We start from the raw sequence: 24,903 nt of genomic DNA, 5'->3' as shown, positions 1-24,903 counted from the left end.
ACAAGTGGCATTTTTTGGGGACATTTATTTGATAAAAGCCAACACCAAGAATAGACATCTGAAAGGCAATTTAAAATAAATAAAGAATAGTGAACAGGCTGAATAAGTGCCAAAATGTTAAAGTTTTCTTATAAACTTGTGACGAGTAAAATGACGAATTTTTTCATAAAATTGTCAAAATTTTAAGCTTTTTCTTGTAAAATTGCGACTGTTGAGTAAAATTCGAACTTTTATCATAATATTGCACAAATGTTCAGTTTTTCTTGTAACATTTTGACTTGCCTTGAGTAAAATAACAACTTTTTTATAATACTGCCAAAATTCGAAGATTTTCTTGTGAAATTGTGACCTTATTCTTGTGAAATTCAACTCATTTTTCACAACAAGCGTTCTTTATATTTGCACAGTACCGTATTTTTCCGAGTATAAGTCGCTCCGCAGTATAAATCGCACCGGCCGAAAATGCATAATAAAGAAGGAAAAAAACATATATAAGTTGCATTTTTTGGGGAAATGTATTTGATAAAAGCCAACACCAAGAATAGACATCTGAAAGGCAATTTAAAATAAATAAAGAATAGTGAACAACAGGCTGAATAAGTGCCAAAATGTTAAAGTTTTCTTATAAACTTGTGACTTTTGTCGAGTAAAATGACGACTCTTTTCATAAAATTGCCAAAATTTTAAGCTTTTTCTTGTAAAATTGCGACTGTTGAGTAAAATTCCAACTTTTATCATAATAATGCACAATTGTTCAGTTTTTCTTGTAATATTTTGACTTGCCTTGAGTAAAATAACAACTTTTATTATAATACTGCCAAAATTCAAAGTTTTTCTTGTGAAATTGTGACCTTATTCTTGTGAAATTCAACTCATTTTTCACAACAAGCTTTTTTTATATTTGCACAGTACCGTATTTTTCCGAGTATAAGTCGCTCCGCAGATAAGTCGCACCGGCCGAAAATGCATAATAAAGAAGGGAAAAAAACATATATAAGTTGCATTTTTTGGGAAATGTATTTGATAAAAGCCAACACCAAGAATAGACATCTGAAAGGCAATTTAAAATAAATAAAGAATAGTGAACAGGCTGAATAAGTGCCAAAATGTTAAAGTTTTCTTATAAACTTGTGACTTTTGTCGAGTAAAATGACGACTCTTTTCATAAAATTGCCAAAATTTTAAGCTTTTTCTTGTAAAATTGCGACTGTTGAGTAAAATTCAAACTTTTATCATAATATTGCACAAATGTTCAGTTTTCCTTGTAAAATTTTGACTTGCCTTGAGTAAAATAACAACTTTTATTATAATACTGCCAAAATTCAAAGTTTTTCTTGTGAAATTGTGACCTTATTCTTGTGAAATTCAACTCGTTTTTCACAACAAACTTTTTTTATATTTGCACAGTACCGTATTTTTCCGAGTATAAGTCGCTCTGGAGTATAATTCGCACCGGCCGAAAATGCATAATAAAGAAGGGAAAAAACATATAAAAGTTGCATTTTTTGGGGAAATGTATTTGATAAAAGCCAACACCAAGAATAGACATTTGAAAGGCAATTTAAAATAAATAAAGAATAGTGAACAACAGGCTGAATAAGTGCCAAAATGTTAAAGTTTTCTTATTAACTTGTGACTTTTGTCGAGTAAAATGACGACTCTTTTCATAAAATTGCCAAAATTTTAAGCTTTTTCTTGTAAAATTGCGACTGTTGAGTAAAATTCCAACTTTTATCATAATATTGCACAAAGGTTCAGTTTTTCTTGTAACATTTTGACTTGCCTTGAGTAAAATAACAACTTTTATTATAATACTGCAAAAATTCAAAGTTTTTCTTGTGAAATTGTGACCTTATTCTTGTGAAATTCAACTCATTTTTCACAACAAACTTTTTTTATATTTGCACAGTACCATATTTTTCCGAGTATAAGTCGCTCCGGAGTATAAGTCGCACCGGCCGAAAATGCATAATAAAGAAGGGAAAAAACATACATAAGTTGCATTTTTTGGGGAAATGTATTTGATAAAAGCCAACACCAAGAATAGACATTTGAAAGGCAATTTAAAATAAATAAAGAATAGTGAACAACAGGCTGAATAAGTGCCAAAATGTTAAAGTTTTCTTATAAAACTGTGACTTTTGTCGAGTAAAATTACGACTTTTTTCATAAAATTGCCAAAATTTTAAGCTTTTTCTTGTAAAATTGCGACTGTTGAGTAAAATTTCAACTTTTATCATAATATTGCACAATTGTTCAGTTTTTCTTGTAACATTTTGACTTGCCTTGAGTAAAATAACAACTTTTATTATAATACTGCCAAAATTCAAAGTTTTTCTTGTGAAATTGTGACCTTATTCTTGTGAAATTCAACTCATTTTTCACAACAAGCTTTTTTTATATTTGCACAGTACCGTATTTTTCCGAGTATAAGTCGCTCCGGAGTATAAGTCGCACCGGCCGAAAATGCATAATAAAGAAGGGAAAAAACATATATAAGTTGCATTTTTTGGGGAAATTTATTTGATAAAAGCCAACACCAAGAATAGACATCTGAAAGGCAATTTAAAATAAATAAAGAATAGTGAACAGGCTGAATAAGTGCCAAAATGTTAAAGTTTTCTTATAAACTTGTGACTTTTGTCGAGTAAAATGACGACTTTTTTCATAAAATTGCCAAATTTTAAGCTTTTTCTTGTGAAATTGCGACTGTTGAGTAAAATTCCAACTTTTATCATAATATTGCACAAATGTTCAGTTTTTCTTGTAACATTTTGACTTGCCTTGAGTAAAATAACTTTTATTATAATACTGCCAAAATTCGAAGATTTTCTTGTGAAATTGTGACCTTATTCTTGTGAAATTCAACTCATTTTTCACAACAAGCTTTTCTTTATATTTGCACAGTACCGTATTTTTCCGAGTATAAGTCGCTCCGCAGTATAAGTCGCACCGGGCGAAAATGCATAATAAAGAAGGGAAAAAACATATATAAGTTGCATTTTTTGGGGAAATTTATTTGATAAAAGCCAACACCAAGAATAGACATTTGAAAGGCAATTTAAAATAAATAAAGAATAGTAAACAGGCTGAATAAGTGCCAAAATGTTAAAGTTTTCTTATAAACTTGTGACTTTTGTTGAGTAAAATGACGACTCTTTTCATAAAATTGCCAACATTTTAAGCTTTTTCTTGTAAAATTGCGACTGTTGAGTAAAATTCCAACTTTTATCATAATATTGCACAATTGTTCAGTTTTTCTTATAACATTTTGACTTGCCTTGAGTAAAATAACAACTTTTATTATAATACTGCCAAAATTAGAAGATTTTCTTGTGAAATTGTGACCTTATTCTTGTGAAATTCAACTCATTTTTCACAACAAGCTTTCTTTATATTTGCACAGTACCGTATTTTTCCGAGTATAAGTCGCTCCGCAGTATAAGTCGCACCGGCCGAAAATGCATAATAAAGAAGGGAAAAAACATATATAAGTTGCATTTTTTGGGGAAATGTATTTGATAAAAGCCAACACCAAGAATAGACATCTGAAAGGCAATTTCAAATAAATAAAGAATAGTGAACAACAGGCTGAATAAGTGTACGTTATATGAGGCATAAATAACCAACTGAGAATGTGCCTGGTATGTAAACGTAACATATTATGTAGAGGTGTCCGATAATATCGGCCTGCCCATATTATCAGCCGATAAATGCTTTAAAATGTAATATCGGAAATTATCGGTATCGTTTTTTAAATTATCGGTATCGTTTTTTTTGTTGTTTTTTTAATAAATTAAATCAACATAAAAAACACAAGATACACTTACAATTAGTGCACCAACCCAAAAAACCTCCCTCCCCCATTCACACTCATTCACACAAAAGGGTTGTTTCTTTCTGTTATTAATATTCTGCTTCCTACATTATATATCAATATATATCAATACAGTCTGCAAGGGATACAGTCCGTAAGCACACATGATTGTGCGTGCTGCTGCTCCACTAATAGTACTAACCTTTAACAGTTAATTTGACAAATTTTCATTAATTACTAGTTTCTATGTAACTGTTTTTATATTGTTTTACTTTCTTTTTTATTCAAGAAAATGTTTTTAATTTATTTATCTTATTTTATTTGATTCATTTTTTTAAAAAGTACCTTATCTTCACCATACTTGGTTGTCCAAATTAGGCATAATAATGTGTTAATTCCACGACTGTATATATCAGTTGATATCGGTATCGGTTGATATCGGTATCGGTAATTAAAGAGTTGGACAATATCGGCATATCGGATATCGGCAAAAAGCCATTATCGGACATCCCTAATATCAATATATATCAATACAGTCTGCAAGGGATACAGTCCGTAAGCACACATGATTGTGCGTGCTGCTGCTCCACTAATAGTACTAACCTTTAACAGTTAATTTGACTCATTTTCATTAATTACTAGTTTCTATGTAACTGTTTTTATATTGTTTTACTTTCTTTTTTATTCAAGAAAATGTTTTTAATTTATTTATCTTATTTTTTTATTTTATTTTTTAAAGTACCTTATCTTCACCATACCTGGTTGTCCAAATTAGGCATAATAATGTGTTAATTTCACGACTGCATATATCGGTTCATATCGGTATCGGTTAATATCGGTATCGGTAATTAAAGAGTTGGACAATATCGGAATATCGGATATCGGCAAAAAGCCATTATCAGACATCCCTAATTACAGATGATGATGATGTTGATGATGTTAATGATGATGTTGATGATGATGAGGACCACGAGGTGAACTCTTGGCAACATCCGATGTTTGCAGCGCTTGATGAACAAAGTGAGTGTGGGGAACAAATAATTGGAGTAAACAGCTGCTTACCTTCCGCTTCCGGACGGGACCCCAGGGACGTGACCTTGACGGGCCGGTAAGGCTTCCCCTCGGACACGGACACCTCCACGCTCTCCTCCGAGGACACGGTGACGTCAGGCTGCGACTCGGAGATGGACGACAAGAACTGGTCCATGTCGGCTTTCTGCTCCTGGAGCAGCTCGTCTGTGATGGACAGGAGGAGACGGAACACGTAAAAACAACAACAACAACAAATGAATGCTAGCAAAGCGTTGACATGGCTCAGAGCTGTGCTGTCATGGCTGCTAAGTAGTAATTAGTGTTGTTATTTTCTGTGAGGTCTCCCAGCACGACGTGACCCACTTCCACCTCAGCAAAGCTCGCTACACTTTCATCTCAACTCCCGACACACCTTTGGGGAAGGTAAACACGCTCTCACGGCGGCAACACTCAAACACTTCCTCCCCCTTCGACCTCAGCTTGGCTGTCATTCAAAATCAATAAAGTTGTGCTTGGATTCTGGGTAAATAATCCCTTCAAAAGATTGAAGAACGCCCCTAAAGAGACAAACACTTACCTCACTTTCACATCAAGCATATTGAATGAATACATTGTCATGGATATACCATTCATTAGGGGTGTAACGGTACACAAACATCTCGGTTCGGTACGTACCTCGGTTTAGAGGTCACGGTTCGATTCATTTTCAATACAGTAAGAAAACAACAAAATATACATTTTTGGGTTATTTATTTACCAAATTTGCAAAATCTTCCACCAAAAATATTTTTCTTAGTGGAATATTTGATGTGAAGTAATGGGAACCTTGGATAGGTCAATAATTCATAATAACATTGATTTTGATTCAATATTATGTTTTGAGCAATGAAAAAAAAAAACAGCTTTGTTTTATTAGTCAACATTGCAACTTTTTCTAAATTACATTTAACCTTTAAGCTTTTTTATTTCACTTTTGTTATGTTTTTGTTTATTCTAATAGTATTTTTAGAATTTTTTTTAAAACATTAGCTGTGGGCCGCAAATGGCACACTTTTGACACCCCTGCTATAGATATTACAAAATTAAATGTGATAAATCTATGGATAAAAAGCAGAGCCTGGCGACGCATGCGCGTTTATCATAACTCTCTCTCTCTCTCTGTCTCTGCCCCTCCCTCACTAATGCTGCTGCGCGCACAATTTGTTTTGTTTTTAACCCCTTCTTAACCCTGAACGTACATTGAAAATACACGCAACCCTAACTCAAAATGCCGGACATTTGAGGCATTTAAGAAGGAGTTTCTTAAATGCCTCAAATGTCCGGCATTTTGACTATTGTTTACACAACATGCGGTACGCTACTTAATATGTCCGTGTGGAAACTCGTTTGGGTACACCTCCGAACCGAACCGGAACCCCCGTACAGAAACTGTTCAATACAAATACACGCAATGACACCGCAATGAATACAATAATTATTCTCGTCACTTCATAAAGTACCAGGATTAGTTCAAAAGAGCACTAAAGTGCAACTAATCTAACCTTCGACCTCAGCGACCTGAAAAATGTTACAATCGATGTAATCCGAATCATTGCTAGAGAAAATAAGGCGAGTTTCAAGTTCAGTTTCAAAGTGTGCCAAGGAGTTGCCAAATACAGATGGTATGTGACTAGGGATGTCCGATAATGGCTTTTTGCCGATATCCGATATTCCGATATTGTCCAACTCTTTAATTACCGATACCGATATCAACCGATATATGCAGTCGTGGAATAAACACATTATTATGCCTAATTTGGACAACCATGTATGGTGAAGATAAGGTACTTTAAAAAAAAACAAGATAAGATAAATAAATTCAAAACATTTTCTTGAATAAAAAAGAAAGTAAAACAATATAAAACAGTTACATAGAAACTAGTAATTAATGAAAATGAGTAAAATTAACTGTTAAAGGTTAGTACTATTAGTGGAGCAGCAGCACGCACAATCATGTGTGCTTACGGACTGTATCCCTTGCAGACTGTATTGATATATATTGAAATATAATGTAGGAACCAGAATATTGATAACAGAAAGAAATGGGGGGAGGGAGGTTTTTTGGGTTGGTGCACTAATTGTAAGTGTATCTTGTGTTTTTTATGTTGATTTAATAAAAAATTTTAAAAAACCAAAAAATTAAAAAAAACGATACAGATAATAAAAAAACCGATACCGATAATTTCCGATGTTACATTTTAACGCATTTATCGGCCGATAATATCGGCAGGCCATACCCAAACATACCTTACTATACTGAACCTAACCATACTATACCATACTATACTTGACCCAACCTGACCATAACAAACCATACCTTACCTTACTCTAAAGACCTTAGTGGCCACATGCGTGGACAGCACCTTTTAGCTCTTATTTCCAAAATTGTGTACACTACTGAATTGGGGTCTTATGGCCACTTATGTGGACACTTATACTGCCATCTGGTGGTGTCAGAAGAGTATAACATACAATGGAAATTGGGAAAAAAAGTGTAGAAATAAAAATTAGCATGTCACTACACATGAAGTACACGTTTGTGTACTTATGGACTAAGTACATCATATCAAAAGATGATTCTTAGTTTTTATTCTAATTAGGGTCCAATAAGCCCAAATAGCAAAGAAAAAGAAAAAAAAGCATGTAAACAAACAGCTTGGGCCTTAAGATGTTAACCAACCATACCATACCAAAAAATACCTTACTATACTAAACTTAACTCAACCTAACCATAAGAAACCATACCTTACCTTAACCAACCATTACGTACCGTACCCAAACATACCATACCATACGACCAAGTCAAGAGTTTGTGTGATTGGAAGACTTCATCATGAATTAGATTTCATTTTAGGACCACTCACCAATTTCATCCTGAATCTCATCGGCCACGTAAGGAATTTTGTAGAGCAAAGAGAGACTCTGGTTCATCCTCTCCTCGATCACACGCAGGTGGGTCATCACCTGACAGGGACACATCAGAAGTTTTTCATCATGACTTGTGGGGACCAGCCTTTCTACAGGTTGTGGAGGGATAATAAAAATGGTGTAAAATGTCCACTGGCCAGTTAGCTCATACACGTCTTTACATCTCTGGATTGATGAAGTAATGTGCTGATCATTCTTACTGGGGAAAAAGACTTCATATGGTTCATTCACACACATTTGTACGTGACTACTGAGGACCATTTAAAATAAAATAAAAGTTCAAAGTAAATATGACATAATGGTCAGAATACAGCACTACAGATGTCCTCTTATAGCAGGGGTGGGCAATTAATTTTTACCGGGGGCCGCATGAGCAACCCGAGCACTGCTGGAGGGCCACATTGACAATATTTCAATTAAATTTTGCTCAATATTATTTTTCATATATACCGTAAGATAAATAATAATAATAATAATAATAATAATCATTAATAGTAATAGTAATACTTCAACATAGTGTGTGTAACAGCATTCCATGACTAATATAAATAAATTAACATTAATAATAAATGACAGTAAAATAAGCACACCTATGACTGAGGAGTCATAGTGTAACTTTGTGTGGTGTTTGAGTTGTCCGACTTTTTGTGTGGCCATAAACGCAGCAGTGGTTTAGTGCTATGCGTGTTGGTGACAGATGACAAGTTGGTTTTGGCCTGGTTTGTACGGCAGAAAATGACTAGTTTTTCGAGATATAATTGTTTTACTCATGTTTTTGGTGTAGTTATGTCCGAATATAAACAGTTTTGCTCAATAAAGTGATCGATATAATTCCTGGCCTCGAAGCATCTCGATAGACGTTACAATAATTGAACGGTGTTCAATTGAACGGTGTTGACGAACACCGTTAGGGCCGCTTGTTGTCACTGTCACTCAAAGTTGCATTGCAAAATTACATAGAATAAATATGTTTATTTTGTTTAGAATTCAGATGGGATTTGATTTGGTGCGCGGCATATATTTGCTGCGCACAGCAGACGCTAGCAGTGCGCAATTGCGCAGGCACGCACCTTCGAGGGAACGTTGCTTTGCAGTCCATGTCTTGTTGGAAACACGCCATTCTTCATCAACTTTTCTCTTTTTAGCGTCTCGGGTGTAAACCGTGCATCACTTGTCGCTGCATGTGCACCTTCACTCGCAGGTTACACACGGACACACGCCCATAAATAATACTTTTCAAAATAAAAGCAGCACAGTTGTATTGCGCGCACGACATAGATGTTTTTTCAACTTTATTTTCTAATTAATGATTGCAGCTGTTCACATTCACTCACAATCACGCACACGCATACGTCCACACGGAAGTAATACAAATAACGATTTTCAAAACAAAAGCAGCACCGTTGTATTGCACACTCGACATAGATACTTTTTAAAATGTATTTTGTAATTTATAATTGGCCTCACGCGGGCCGGACAGGGACGCACAAAGGGCTGGATGCGGCCCGCGGGCCGCAGAATGCCCAGGTCTGTCTTATAGGAAGTTTCACCACTTAAATGTTAAATCTTGCATCTTCAGTGACATGACTGAAAACTGCTATTTAGCAGTAATGAAGTTGTCTGCTACTCCAACTACCATATATGGAAGGATGGGAAATTCTGAATGTGAATCATACTTTAAGGTAATAATTAGAAATGTCTGATAATATCGGCCTGGGAATCCCTTCTGAAGACCTGCCCCCCGGGTCAGAAACACCATGGGTCCAGTGGAAGACACTAAACCGCCTGAGAACAGGAACAGGGCGATCAAAAGCTGCTATGGCCAGATGGGGCTACAAAACCGGCCCAACCACCTGCGAATGCGGAGAAGAGGACCACACGATGCAGCACTGCCTTGTATGTCCTCTGCTACCCAACCAGTGCAGCATAAAAGATCTCGCAGAGTTCAATGACAATGCAAAAGATTACAAATTTTCAAGCGTTGACCGGTCCGCAGCTACAAAAAGGTTGGGGACCACTTATTTAGGGGACCTGTTTGTTTGTCCCCATACTGTCAGAGGTCCCCTAAAGGTGACTGTGTAAACAGAGCCATGTCCCCATTAAGTAAGCATTGCCAGAACACACACGCACACATCATTTTACAAGAAAAACTGAACATTTGTGCAATATTATGATAAAAGTTGGAATATTACTCAACAACAGTCGCAATTTTACAAGAAAAGCTTAAAGATGTTGGCAGTTTTATGAAAGGAGTCATCATTTTACTTGACAAAAGTCACAATTTTATAACAAAACTTAAAAATGTGGCAGCACGGTGGAAGAGGGGTTAGTGCGTCTGCCTCACAATACGAAGGTCCTGAGTAGTCGTGAGTTCAATCCCGGCCTCGGGATCTTTCTGTGTGGAGTTTGCATGTTCTCCTCGTGACTGCGTGGGTTCCCTCCGGGTACTCCGGCTTCCTCCCACCCCCAAAAACATGCACCTGGGGATAGGTTGATTGGCAACACTAAATTGGCCCTAGTGTGTGAATGTGAGTGTGAATGTTGTCTGTCTATCTGTGTTGGCCCTGCGACGAGGTGGCGACTTGTCCAGGGTGTACCCCGCCTTCCGCCCGATTGTAGCTGAGATAGGCTCCAGCGCCCCCCGTGACCCAGAAGGGAATAAGCGGTAGAAAATGGATGGATGGATGGAACTTAAAAATGATGGCATTATTATAATATTAATTGGAATTTTACTTGGCTAAATTATAACAAAAGTCATAATTTTACTCAAAAAATTTCACTATTTTACAACAACAAAAAAATTGGCAATCTTGTGACAAAAGTCAGACTTTTATATGACAAATGTCACCATTTTGCATTAAAAAGTACTAATTTTACATTTAAAAAAATATTTTACAAGAAAATATTGCAATATTACAGAAACAGAAAGAATATGAGAAATTCTTCCCAATTTTATAAAAAAAAGTCGACACATTGTGAGAAAAAGACTGCATTTAGTTAATTTTTTGTAATTTTTTGTAATTGTTTTTTAACCTTCATTATTTACTTCAAGTTATTACAGTATGTCTTATATTTTTATTCTATTTTTTTTTAATTAATTTTGGCCAAAGGGGGCCCATTTCAATTTCTTACACACACTTGTTATTACATATGTTGGCCTGAGGGGGAGCACGTCAAATTTTTACACACACTTGTTATTTCATATGTTGACCAGAGGGGGAGCACTTTTAAAACCGATTTGAAAAATCCATCCTTTTTTGGACCACCCTCATTTTGATTAGATTTTGATAGACATTCTCTATTAGATGCAATGTTATCGGGACCATGATTTATGTCATCACTTGTTCACACCTCCTATGGAAGATACTTTTCCTTGTTGATGTCTCAAGAAGGGTAGAAATACAAGAACACACACACACACACACACACACACACACACACACACACACACACACACACACACACACACACACACACACACACACACACACACACACACACGCACACACAGAGAAATATATTATACAAGACCTGCAAGTCTGAGCCTGATCCTCCTCCTCCCTCAGACAGACAAACCTCCTCACTTGTCCTCCTACACTTATCATTAAAGATCAGCAGGAATACTTTCTGAGGACCTTCCGGAAGCTTCCAAGCGCTGGCGATTCATCAACTCGCCCGACTAATGTGACTGCAGATTGTGCAAAACAGGACTTTTTTTTCCTTCTCGTTTTTAAGTCACGCCACCCGAGACCCAGAGTGAGTCAGAGGCTTCAAGGCACTTCTTTTTTCTTTTTTTTTGTGGTTCTTTTCCAGAACTTTCTGCCTGTCTCAGCTTGAATCCCTGCGCTGACTCACCCTGCTACTCATCTTGTAATTACACTGAATCCTAATTATCTAGTAAAATGTATCTGTTTATGAAATGAAACAGCCTAACCAGTGTTCGATTTCCTGTTCCGGACTATTCTCCATTAAGGTGTGATGCAGCACCAGTCCGTTGCCCAGTAAACAGCAGAGTACAGCAGACTGGGGTGTATTCATACAAATCATAATATTATTAATAATAGCACTTTTTAAGACAAGAAAAATAGCGCAAAAACAGATTCTGCCTAGCAACAAGTCACAGCGCAGTATTTCCAATACTGCAATATTTTTAATCACGTGTGCAAAAAAACTGCTTTTTCTGAAGAATGCATACCAAAAATAAATCTATATTTTATCATATGATTAACAATTATTATTAATAAATGCTATGAATAACAAAATTAAAAAAATAAGAATAATACAAAAAAAAAACTGATTATTAAAGATAATTACTATGATTTTTTAAATATATTTTTCCAATATCTTTAAAAGAATTAAATGTAATGTATATACTAAGGGTGTAACGGTACGTGTATTTGTATTGAACCGTTTCGGTACGGGGGTTCCGGTTCAGTTCGGAGGTGTACCGAACGAGTTTCCACACGGACATATTAAGTAGCGTAACGCACGTTGTGTAAACAATGCACACCGAGGCACAACACACGGCATGCTAGCAGCTAACGGGCTAGGATAGACTAACCTTACGTCCTCTTTTCACCAGACATGTCCTCTTTTGCGGAGCTGTCAGGGCGGAGTTTCTTAAATGCCTCAAATGTCCGGCATTTTGAGTTAGGGTGGCGTGTATTTTCAATGTACGTTCAGGGTTAAGAAGGGGTTAAAAACAAAACAAATTGTGCGCGCAGCAGCATTGGTGAGGGAGGGGCAGAGACAGAGAGAGAGAGAGAGTTATGATAAACGCGCATGCGTCGCCAGGCTCTGCTTTTTATCCATAGATTTATCAAATTTAATTTTGTATTATCTATAACAGGGGTGTCAAAAGTGTGCCATTTGCGGCCCACAGCTAATGTTTTAAAGGCCCACGGCACATTCTAAAAATACTATTAAAATAAACTAAAACATAACAAAAGTGAAATAAAAAAGCTTAAAGGTGAAATGTAATTTAGAAAAAGTTGCAATGTTGACTAATAAAACAAAGCTGTTTTTATTTTCTTTCAAACTGTCATTGCTCAAAACATAATATTGAATCAAAATCAATGTTATTATTAGGGATGTCCGATAATGGCTTTTTGCCAATATCCGATATTCCAATATTGTCCAACTCTTTAATTACCGATACCGATATCAACCGATACCGATATATACAGTCGTGGAATTAACACATTATTATGCCTAATTTGGACAACCAGGTATGGTGAAGATAAAGTCCTTTTTAAAAAAAATTAATAAAATAAAATAAGATAAATAAATTAAAAACATTTTCTTGAATTAAAAAAAAGTAAAACAATATAAAAACAGGAACTCGTAATTAATGAAAATTAGTAAAATTAAGTGTTAAAGGTTAGTACTATTAGTGGACCAGCAGCACGCACAATCATGTGTGCTTACGGACTGTATCCCTTGCAGACTGTATTGATATATATTGATATATAATGTAGGAAGCAGAATATTAATAACAGAAAGAAACAACCCTTTTGTGTGAATTAATGTGTAAATGGGGGAGGGAGGTTTTTTGGGTTGGTGCAGTAATTGTAAGTGTATCTTGTGTTTTTTATGTTGATTTAATAAAAAAAAAAAAAAAAAACCATACCGATAGTAAAAAAATTATAATTTCCGATATTACATTTTAAAGCATTTATCTGTAGTTATTATGAATTATTGACCTATCCGAGGTTACGATTACTTCACATCAAATATTCCACTAAGAAAAATATTTTTGGTGGAAGATTTTGCAAATTTGGTAAATAAATAACCCAAAAATGTATATTTTGTTGTTTTCTTACTGTACCGAAAATTAACCGAACCGTGACCTCTAAACCGAGGTACGTACCGAACCGAAATTGTTGTGTACCGTTACACCCCTACGGTATCCATTTAATGACTGTTACTATCAGCATCAGCATTTCATCTTTTTGCCTAATTGTGATCATTTTTGCCGGGTTTGATTGCACGTTGACACAGACCTGAGACTTCATCTGCGCGGCCTTCTCGGGGTCCACGGCCAGGACGTGCTGGTAGTGGCGGATGGTGTGCTGGCGGTCCTTGTTCTCCGCGCGCACGTAGCGTCTGAGAGCCTGCAGGATGCGGTGAGGCTGCAGGAGAGGAGACATCTGACCTTTAGTCAGGACTTGTCTGGCGTTCTTACGAGCCTGTGGGGGTCTACCGAGTTAGGTAGACCCCCACCGGAATCCGTTGGTACGACCGGGTATGGATTCACGTCAAATCAAACGGTGCCCTATTTTGATACCTTGGCTGTGTGTGACGTCACGTCCGGTTGCAGACTAATATTTACTCAAGCAGCACCGGATCCGGATGGGTACCAGATCTAGTACTTTTTGGGCACTGACCGAATTGCAGCGGTCCTACTGGGCACCGGTTCACGAATAATCCAACAGTGCCATGTGACAGTACCTGGGTCGCGCGTGACGTCATGCCCGGTTGCACTTGGCGATCACTCCAGCAGCACTGAGAGCAGACTCAGCCAAACTACCTCTTGGTCAGCCGTGTCAAAGTCGTTTCCCCTCAGAGGGCCACATGAATTTATGAGGCGGACTACATTGAGTGACATGGCGGGCCACATTATGTGAAGTGACAGACCAAAATAAATGATATGGCGGGCCACTTTAATGACGTGACATGTTAAATGACTTGACAGACCACAGTAAATGACACTACAGACCACATTAAAGGATATGGCAGACCACATTGAGTGACATGGAGGGCCACTATAATGATATAGCAGACCACATTGAGTGACATGGCGGGCCACTATAATGATATGGCAGACCACATTGAGTGACATGGAGGGCCACTATAATGATGTGACAGATTATATTAAATTACATGACGGACCATGTTAAATAATATGGCAGACCACATTGAGTGACATGGCGGGTCACATTTAAATGAGGTGGGGGACCACATTGAGTGACATGGCAGACCACATTAAATGATATGGCGGGCCGGACCACGTTGGATGGCGTGGCGGGCCACATTTAAATGACAGGACGGACCATGTTAAATGGTTTGGAAGACCACATTCATTATATGAAGTGACGTAGCACATTGAATGGCAGGCCGTATTAAATGACGTGCCAGACGATATTAAATGACGTGGCGGGCCACTTTAAATGATGTGACAGACCACTTTGAGTGACATGGCGGGCCATCTTAAATGAAGTGACAGACCACGTTAAATGATATGGCGAGCAACATTAATGACGTGACAGATTATATGAAATGGCATGGCGGGCCACATTTAATGACGTGACTGACCACATTAAATAATATGGCGGGCCACATTAATGACGTGACTATACAAAATGGCGTAGCGAACCACATTGGCCAAGTTAAATGACTTGACGGACCACAGTAAATGACGCTACAGACCACATTAAATGATATGGCAGACCACATTGAGTGACATGGAGGGCCACAATAATGATGTGACAGACCACATTGAGTGACATGGAGGGCCACAATAATGATGTGACAGATTATATTAAATGACATGGAGGGCCACAATAATGATGTGACAGATTATATTAAATGACATGACGGACCATGTTAAATAATATGGCAGACCACATTGAGTGACATGGCAGGCCACATTTAAATGACGTGACAGACCACATTAAATGATATGGCGGGCCGGACCACGTTGGATGGCGTGGCGGGCCACATTAAATGACAGGACGGACCAGGTTAAATGGTGTGGAAGACCACATTCATTATATGATGTGACGGAGCACATTGAATAACATGGCAGGCCGTGTTAAATGACGTGCCAGACGATATTAAATGACGTGGCGGGCCATTTTAAATGACGTGACGGCCCACATTAAATGATGTGACAGACCACATTGAGTGACATGGCAGGCCATATTAAATGAAGTGACAGACCACGTTAAATGACATGGCGGGCCACTTTAATGACGTGGCAGATTATATAAAATGGCATGGCGGACCACGTTTAAAGACGTGTCGGGCCACTTTACATGACGTGACGGACCACATTAAACGATATGGCGGACCACATTGAATGACATGGCGGGCCTCCTTAAATTAAATGACAGACCACATTAAATGATATGGCGGGCCACATTAAATACGGTGGGGGATCACATTGAGTGACATGGCAGGCCACATTAAATGATATGGCGGGCCACATTAATGACGTGACTGGCCATTTAAATGACATGATGGACAACACTAAATGATATGGCAGACCACATTGAATGATATGGCGGGCCACATTAAATGACGTGACAGATTATATTAAATGATGTGGCGGACCACATTGAATGACATGGCGGGCCACGTTAAATGACGTGACAGATTATATTAAATGATGTGGCGGACCACATTGAATGACATGGCGGGCCACTTTAAATGATGTGACAGATTATATTAAATGACGTGGCGGACCATGTTAAATGATGTGGCGGACCACATGCAATGACGTGCCAGACCTTATTAAATGACGTTGCGGGCCACTTTAAATGATGTGGGGGATCACATTAAATGATGTGTGGGGCCACTGTGAACAATGTGACAGACCATGTTAAATGATGTCATGGCCCACCTTGATTGATGTCGCAGGCCACATTAAATGATGAGACAAACCACAGTAAATCAACACCTCTAAAATTTGGTCCTGAAACAACTAAGAAGAATGTTCCAATCAAACGGCTGGTATGTAATAAGTACATTAATTACAGTATAAACACTTTGTAGGGCGCAACATAACACATTAGGCTTCATGGAAAGAGCTACTTCCTGGTTAGACAAGATAGCATGGAGAGACTGCCATCTAGAGTCCTGGAAGTGCGACTGCATTGCAGAGGAGACTCACATGTAATAAGATATAATAACTGGACAGCACAGTTATTATAATGAGCTCATTTTCAAATGTTACATTAAAAAATATGTTTTTAATTCAAATATCAACATCTATTAACACACAAAAGTACCGGAGTCGATCCCCAGGTACTTGGAATTGGTTCAAAAGTGAACGGTACCGGCGGCTCAGTGTGGGAGGTGTGGCCTGACCTTGGGGGGGTCGGCCTGCAGGGCCGCCAGGTAGTTCTCCAAGGACAGGCGGCGCCGGTCGTTCAACATGGCCTCCACCCGAGCCAGGTGGGTCTCCACCAGCTGCTGCTTCTCACTGGCCGCCTCTTCCTCCAGGGACTCCACCATGGCCTGGAAGTGCTGCAGAGACAACACAAGGTTCCGTCACGGAGGCTCAAAAATGCAACACCTTTGATCATTTCTATCATTTTACATGCCAATGTAATGTAATGTAATACATGTAATAGAAGAGTTATCTGTAATATGTACAGAAAAACAGATTCATGTTCTTCACAGCCACTAGGGGGAATAATTGCATTCAATATCTCAATACTTCTGTGGCAAATATATTTGTTGTAAATTAACATAATACCACATTTTTGTATTGAGGCAAAAAAGAGGTTGGTTGAGATGGTTGTGTAAGATGTCATATCTGACCCGACCACATGAGGGCGCTGTCTCACCTGGACTAAAGTCTGCCTTTCAGCTTTGGGGAGGTTCTTGGCCTGGCGGTCCGCCTCCTCCCACTCCTTCCTCACCTGCAGGGATGGAGGAGGACAACAACCAAGGAGGACATTATTGAAACGGAATCAGAGGTAATAATATGTCATGTATTTTATACAATATGTCATCTAATTTGATGTATACATATAATAACGTCATGTAATGTGATGTATACATGTAATAATGTAATGTGATGTATACTTAGAATAAAAATGTCATTTAATGTGATGTGTACATATAATACAATGTTAGGTAATATGATGTATACATGTAATAAAATGTCATGTAATGTGATGTATACTTATAATAAAATGTTATGAAATATGATGTATACATATAATATAATATGTCATGTAATGTGATGTATACATGGAATACAATGTTATGGAATATGAGGTATACATATAATAAAATGTTATATAATTTGATGTGTACATATAATATGTCATGTAATGTGATGTATACTTATAATAAAAATGTCATGTCATTTGATGTATATATATAATACAATTTTGTGTAATGTGATGTATACATATAATAAAATGTCATGTAATGTAATCAATACATGTAATAAAATGTCATGTAATGTGATGTGTACTTATAATAAAATGTAATGTGATGTATACATATAACACAATGTCATGTAATGTGATGTATACATATAATAAAATGTCATATAATGTGATGTATACATGTAATAAAATGTCATATAATGGGATGTATACATGTAATAATATGTCATGTAATGTGATGTATACATGTAATAATGTCATATAATGGGATGTATACATATAATACAATGTCGTGTCATGTAATGTGATGTATACATGTAATAAAATGTCATAATATGATGTATACATGTAATATGTCATATAATGTGATGTATACATATAATACAATGTCATGTCATGTAATGTATACATGTAATAATGTCATGTAATGTGATGTATACATGTAATAAAATGTCATGTAATGTGATGTATACATGTAATAATATGTCATGTAATGTGATGTATACATGTAATAAAATGTCATAATGTGATGTATACATGTAATAAAATGTCATGTAGTGTGATGTATACATGTAATAAAATATCATGTAATGTGATGTATACATGTAATAATATGTCATGTAATGTATACATGTAATAATATGTCATGTAATGGAGTGTATACAAGTAATAAAATGTCATAATGTGATGTATACATGTAATAAAATGTCATGTAGTGTGATGTATACATGTAATAAAATATCATGTAATGTGATGTATACATGTAATAATATGTCATGTAATGTATACATGTAATAATGTCATGTAATGGAATGTATACAAGTAATAAAATGTCATAATGTGATGTATACATGTAATAAAATGTCATAATGTGATGTATACATGTAATAATATGTAATGTAATGTGATGTATACATGTAATAATATGTCATAATGTGATGTATACATGTAATAATATGTAATGTAATGTGATGTATACCTATAATACAATGTCGTGTAATGTGATTTATATCACGTCATGTAATGAGAATATGTGAATATAGCCAAAATAGACACATCATGTGTTGTCTTCATTATAACACTTATATAAGACTTTTAAAGTCATTTTGATAGTAGGCTAATATAGATAATATAGACACTTACATCATGTGTTGTCTTCATTATAACACTTATATAAGACTTTTAAAGTCATTTTGATAGTAGGCTATTATAGCTAATATAGACACTTACATCAAGTGTTGCCTTCATTATAACACTTATATAAGACTTTTAAAGTAATTTTGATAGTAGGCTAATATAGATAATATAGACACTTACATCATGTGTTGTCTTCATTATAACACTTATAAAAGACTTTTAAAGTCATTTTGATAGTAGGCTAATGTAGCTAATATAGACACTTACATCATGTGTTGCCTTCATTTTAACACTTATATCGCAGCTCCAGACTGATTAGTTTTTTGTATTTTTGGCTCGATCTAGTGGTACGCCACAGAATGACTTAATTAAATATTCAAACACAGTGTTACTGTTCAAACTGTGTGTAATGTCACAGGAGCCACATTCTGAACTATACTTGTTAAATATAACCTCTGCCTTGTTTTTAATGGATACTTAGGCCCACTACGCTACTGTTTTAATGGCGGTACTTGGAGAGGCACTTCATGGTGGCGTATACGTTGTCTACGCACCCTCTCCATGCGGTTGCGGTGCCTGATCTCCAGCTGCTCCTTGGCCTTCTGGAAGCGACTGTGCTCCTTGTCGTCGGCCGGCGTCTCGAAGTAGATGTCCACGTCGTCGGTGGGTTGAGGAGTGGGGGGCGTGGCTGCGAAGAGGAAAACAAGAAGTGAAGGCTGGGCGAGGGAGGAAGAGAGTCAGGAAGTGATGAACTTAAGAGGAGCTGACAGTCTTTCCTTTAGCATTCTTTTCATCCCCCCCGCTGGCCTTTCGCTGACGGCTCGCATCGCCCACGCTAATCAGGAAAAGTCCAGGGGTCGCGACCCCACTCCCTGCCAGGCAAAAGCGGCCCCGCCTCGCACTCACCCAGGCGCTTGCACACGGCCATGCAGTACTCCTCCGAGTCAAAGTTGTTGCGGTTGCCGGCGCAGCCTCCGTAGACGAAGCGCACGCACTTCCTCTGGCTCAGGTCGAAGTGCCAGCGGGGCATGGAGGCCCTGCAGGGGCCCGTCTCCGCTTCCAGCGTGCACACAGCTGCAGTGGGGAGGGGGAAAACTGCGGTCAAAACAACCAAATGGTGCTGTCAGGTTCAAACACTGATGACATCTATTAAACAAGACAAGAAGCAAAGAATTAAACAGAGACAGAATTAAATGTGGCTCAATTGGAGGAGAGACGCATGGGCACTGTACCCTTGGACAGTGTCTCAGCACGCTCTGGCGAAAGATTGCACGCATCCTCCTTTATTTGGACTTTTCCCTGACCACATGGCAACAGCTGGGGACGTGGGTCGTAAACAGCGTTGCCTTTGGTTACAGAACAGTTCAAAAGAAAAGGTCGTAAAACAGTTCAAAGAAAGGTTCGTAAAAGACTTCAGAAAAGAGGTTCGTAAAAGAGTTGAAAAAAGCGGTGTCTGGAACTTGGGCAGATCCTGCCTTCTCCCCGCTTTGTAGTCCTTGGGTTAAAACTAGAGGTGGGACCAAGTCATTGCTTTGCAAGTCACAAGTAAGTCTCAAGTCTTTGCCCTCAAGTCTCGAGTCAAGTCCCGAGTCAAGACAGGCAAGTCCCGAGTCAAGTCCAAAGTCAAGACTAGAAAGTCTCAAGTCAAGTCCCAAGTCCTGCATTTTGAGTTTCGAGTCCTTTCAAGTCCTTTTAACCACAGACTAATATTTTTACACAGATTGTGTATGCTTTTAAAACGCTGTATTTATTTATTAAAACAAGTGCATTTGAAATTGCAGGGAAAAAAAATAGTGCTGACATTGCATTTCATAATAGCACTATTAACCAGTCATTTTAATAGTTTAAACAATTTTAAACATTTAACTCATTCCTTTACAGAATAAACACATTTGCAAAAACAAACATTAACATACTATTGGTTGTATTTTATGAAAATAACATTACCACAAAGTTGAGAAGGAGCAAAGATCTTCAATATTTGTATGTGAGAATCACAAAGAAATCTTCTGGGGGAGGATGACACCCCTACAGGGGTTTGGTTTACAAACGTTCAGCCCCACCTAAAACAAAATTCACCAGCCGCCACTGATTATGATGCATTCTCATTTTAGGCAAAGTAAAAGACAATACTTTCTTAACTGTATAATTGTAACCAGGAATAAGTCTTCAAGTAACAATATTCAAATACTAACGTTGTTGGGTAAGACATAATTTGGTTTTATTCTGAATCCAGTGAAACAGATTGGTGGTTTTAGCTGATATAAAGACTTTCAGGTGTGTATATATGTTTAAGTATTTGGCAGACGTTTTTATCCAAAGCGACATACATAAAAAATAGATATAAAACAATCACTGTAAACATTATCATTTAAGGGAAGAATGTAATACAAAATATCAATACAAAGTGTCAAGACAGAATAAACTCTCTGCTCCTGCAGCAACAGAGTTACAGTCTATAGGTCCCTAAAATATATAGATATCTAATGTATTCATACATTGTTTATGTAGGATATACGCATGTATATATAATCTAATCATATTGTTTCTTCAACTTAAAAATAGCTGACCGTTTTTTTCCCCCTTCTCTGGGCTTATATTCCCAGTTTTGATCTCGGACGTCTGGTCACTTATAGCATATAAGAATATTATATTACTGTTAAGCAAACTATGAATAATAAAAACGCCAAAACATGTGTCCGTTATCATAGCTACACGTATGACAAAAAAAACGCGTGAAAATCAGTGGTATTCAGTGAGGTAAGATGAATTAAATGCTCTGACAGTTCATTGCTCCTGCCAAATGAATTGCACTGAGTGGAGCGGATCACCACTCCAAGATGGCGGCTCCGCGTCTCGTCTGCGCCAGTAGGCAGTAGCGCTCAATGTTGCGTACCCTTATAAGATGTCTATGGTTATAACGTTAGCAGTGAGTTTACAGCCTCGCTGATTTAACTACACAGCAAATAAAAGTCATGTTACTTAGCCAATAAACGTTATCTTACATTCAAAACTTACCCTTCTTTGTGCAACTTCAAATGTCGAACGAAGTTGGAAGTTGTTGCGTCTCCGTCTGTAATATTCGAACTGCGTGATTTGCATACAGCAATTCGTTTTTTGTTGACCAAGTCGTAGTTTTTATACCCGGACGAAACCAACTTTGGCATAATTGTTTCTCACTGCCGCATTGTTTGACAACTCATGTTCGGTGGTTGTCCTGCAATTGGATTGGATGAGAGCTGTGTGATGAAAACAACGTAGATCTAATTTGATTGGCTGTTGTACTGACAGCACACACGCTGACAAGCAGCACACACGCTTATAGACACAGACGTATAAAATGAAAGATACGGAGCGCTCCCAAATAACTTTTTAAGGTTTGGGTTTTGGGGAAAGTAGCAAGTCATGTCAAGTCAAAAGGCTCAAGTCCAAGTGAAGTCACAAGTCATTGATGTTAAAAGTCTAAGTCGAGTTGCAAGTCTCTTTACATTTTGTCAAGTCGAGTCTAAAGTCATCAAATTCATGACTCGAGTCTGACTCGAGTCCAAGTCATGTGACTCGAGTCCACACCTCTGGTTAAAACAATATATTTCTGTTGGTTACAATACATGAAAAAAAACAGAACACCTTCATGTTGCTTCCCCCCCTACACAGTGGAGTTTTACAAGCCTTCTTCTTGGTACGTTCAAAGACACGTTTTTGCTTCTCGCTGGGAACGCATTGAAACACAACGTTTTTGTGATAACTTAGATAACATTATTCTAACAGGTGCTTTTTTCTTATTTATCCAACAGGAGACTGAGGGCAGCAACGGAGGAAACCGACATGTGCATTTTTATCCCGGTCTCCTCAAAATGACAGGTGACAATAACAAATCCGCCCGACCGGCCACATGGTACCAACTTGGCGCACTTTGTATTACAAATAGTACCTACCGGTACCTGCTTTCAGCAGTGGCCAGTAAGGCAGTGTTTCTTAACCATAGGGCAGGGGTGGGCAAATAATTTTTACCGGGGGCCGCATGAGCAACCCGAGCACTGCTGGAGGGCCACATCGACAATATTTCAATTAAATTTTGCTCAATATTATTTTTGATATATACCGTAAGATAAATAACAATAATAATAATAATAATAATTAATAATAATAATAATACTTTCATTTAACCTAACTTAACTTTATACCAAAAGCACTGCTTTGGAAATCATTTGTACTCCTTTCAGAGATCACATTTAGTTCCCCTTAAACATCCTCATGTTGCACAATGAAATGTAAGCATAGGATGAAGTGTGCATTCCTGTAACTTTCTCTAGTGACAGCATTCCATGATTAATATCAATAAATTAACATTAATAATAAATGACAGTAAAATAAGCACACGTATGACTGAGGAATCATAGTGTAACTTTGTGTGGTGTTTGAGTTGTCCGACTTTTTGTGTAGCCATAAACGAACCAGTGGTTTAGTGGTATGCGTGTTGGTGACAGATGACAAGTTGGTTTTGGCCTGGTTTGTACGGCAGAAAATGACTAGTTTTTCGAGATAGAAGTGTTTTACTCATGTTTTTGGTGTGGTTATGGCCGAATATAAACAGTTTTGCTCAATAAAGTGATCGATACAATTCATTCTAACAGATGAAGGCTGTCCCCAGAGGACACCTCAGTTATGGACGCATACTTGCCAACCCTCCCGATTTTCCCTGGCGACTCCCGAATTTCAGTGCCCTTCCCGAAAATCTCCCGGGGCAACCATTCTCCCGAATTTCTCTCGATTTCCACCCGGACAACACTTTTGGGGGCGTGCCTTTAGCGTCTTCTACAACCTGTCGTCACGTCCGCTTTTACTCCATATAAACAGCGTGCCGGCCCAGCCACATAATATATGCGGCTTTTACACACACATAAGTGAATGCAAGGCATACTTGATCAACAGCCATACAGGTCACACTGAGGGTGTCCGTATAAACAACTTTAACACTGTTACAAATATGCGCCACACTGTGAACCCACACCAAACAAGAATGACAAACACATTTCGGGAGAACATCCGCACCGTAACACAACATAAACACAACAGAACAAATACCCAGAAACCCTTGCAGCACTAACTCTTTCAGGACGCTACAATATACACCCCCGCTCACACCATAACCCGCCCCCCACCTCCCCACAATAGCCATATGCACACACAATCCCCCCACCCCCACCCCACGCCTTCACCACCGCTTGAATCCTTTAGGGCCGATGGACGGCTGGGCGGCGCTTAGATATCAGCAGCCTGCATCCGTAGCCCCCACTCCCTCACCTCTGTTGCAAGTCTTGTGGATTCTATGTGACATGTTAATATGTGCTATGGCTATTGAGTTTTTTTTTCCTGGCCTCAGTCCGGACCCTCTCTCCGGGAGTTCTGCCGTAGGCTGAATAGGTTTTTACGAGTGTTTCTCATGGTCACAGCAGATGTAAACTGGACAAATTGCCTAAGTGGCGCCGGTGCGGTGTTGTTGAGGATTCCATGTGCCACTTGTACTCATTTCTACTCTTTGAATGTTGTCAAAATTGAACAAGTCTATATTTTTCAAGCACTAAACAGCACTGAACTGCTGTTGGGTGCGTAAGCACAAACAACAGTCAGGACCCGTCCCCCCACCCAAAGGCGGAGGAAAGCTACCCTCTCGTCCGCCGGGTTGAACTCCAATATGCAGGCTTCGAGCCGGGGGGGCAACAAGAATTGCTACCCCAGCCCGTCGCCTCTCACTGCTGGCAACGCCAGAGTGGAAGAGAGTCCAGCCCCTCTCGAGAGAACTGGTTCCAGAGCCCTTGCTGTACG

The 24,903-nt window shown here is 38.0% G+C and overlaps 1 protein-coding gene across 1 annotated transcript in view; it reads right to left on the bottom strand.

Moving 5' to 3' along the window:
• aplp2 (amyloid beta (A4) precursor-like protein 2) overlaps positions 1-24,903 on the bottom strand; it is a 190,947-nt gene that overhangs the window by 32,564 nt on the left and 133,480 nt on the right. Inside the window, 7 exon segments of the mRNA XM_062060867.1 lie at positions 4,880-5,053; positions 7,753-7,852; positions 13,819-13,947; positions 16,907-17,065; positions 17,389-17,463; positions 19,632-19,765; positions 19,984-20,151. Coding sequence (XP_061916851.1) covers positions 4,880-5,053; positions 7,753-7,852; positions 13,819-13,947; positions 16,907-17,065; positions 17,389-17,463; positions 19,632-19,765; positions 19,984-20,151 — 939 coding nt within the window.

Source organism: Entelurus aequoreus, linkage group LG10, assembly GCF_033978785.1.
Source record: "Entelurus aequoreus isolate RoL-2023_Sb linkage group LG10, RoL_Eaeq_v1.1, whole genome shotgun sequence".
NCBI classification, from domain to species: Eukaryota; Metazoa; Chordata; class Actinopteri; order Syngnathiformes; family Syngnathidae; genus Entelurus; species Entelurus aequoreus.
This window is presented reverse-complemented; position numbering and strand designations above follow the sequence as displayed.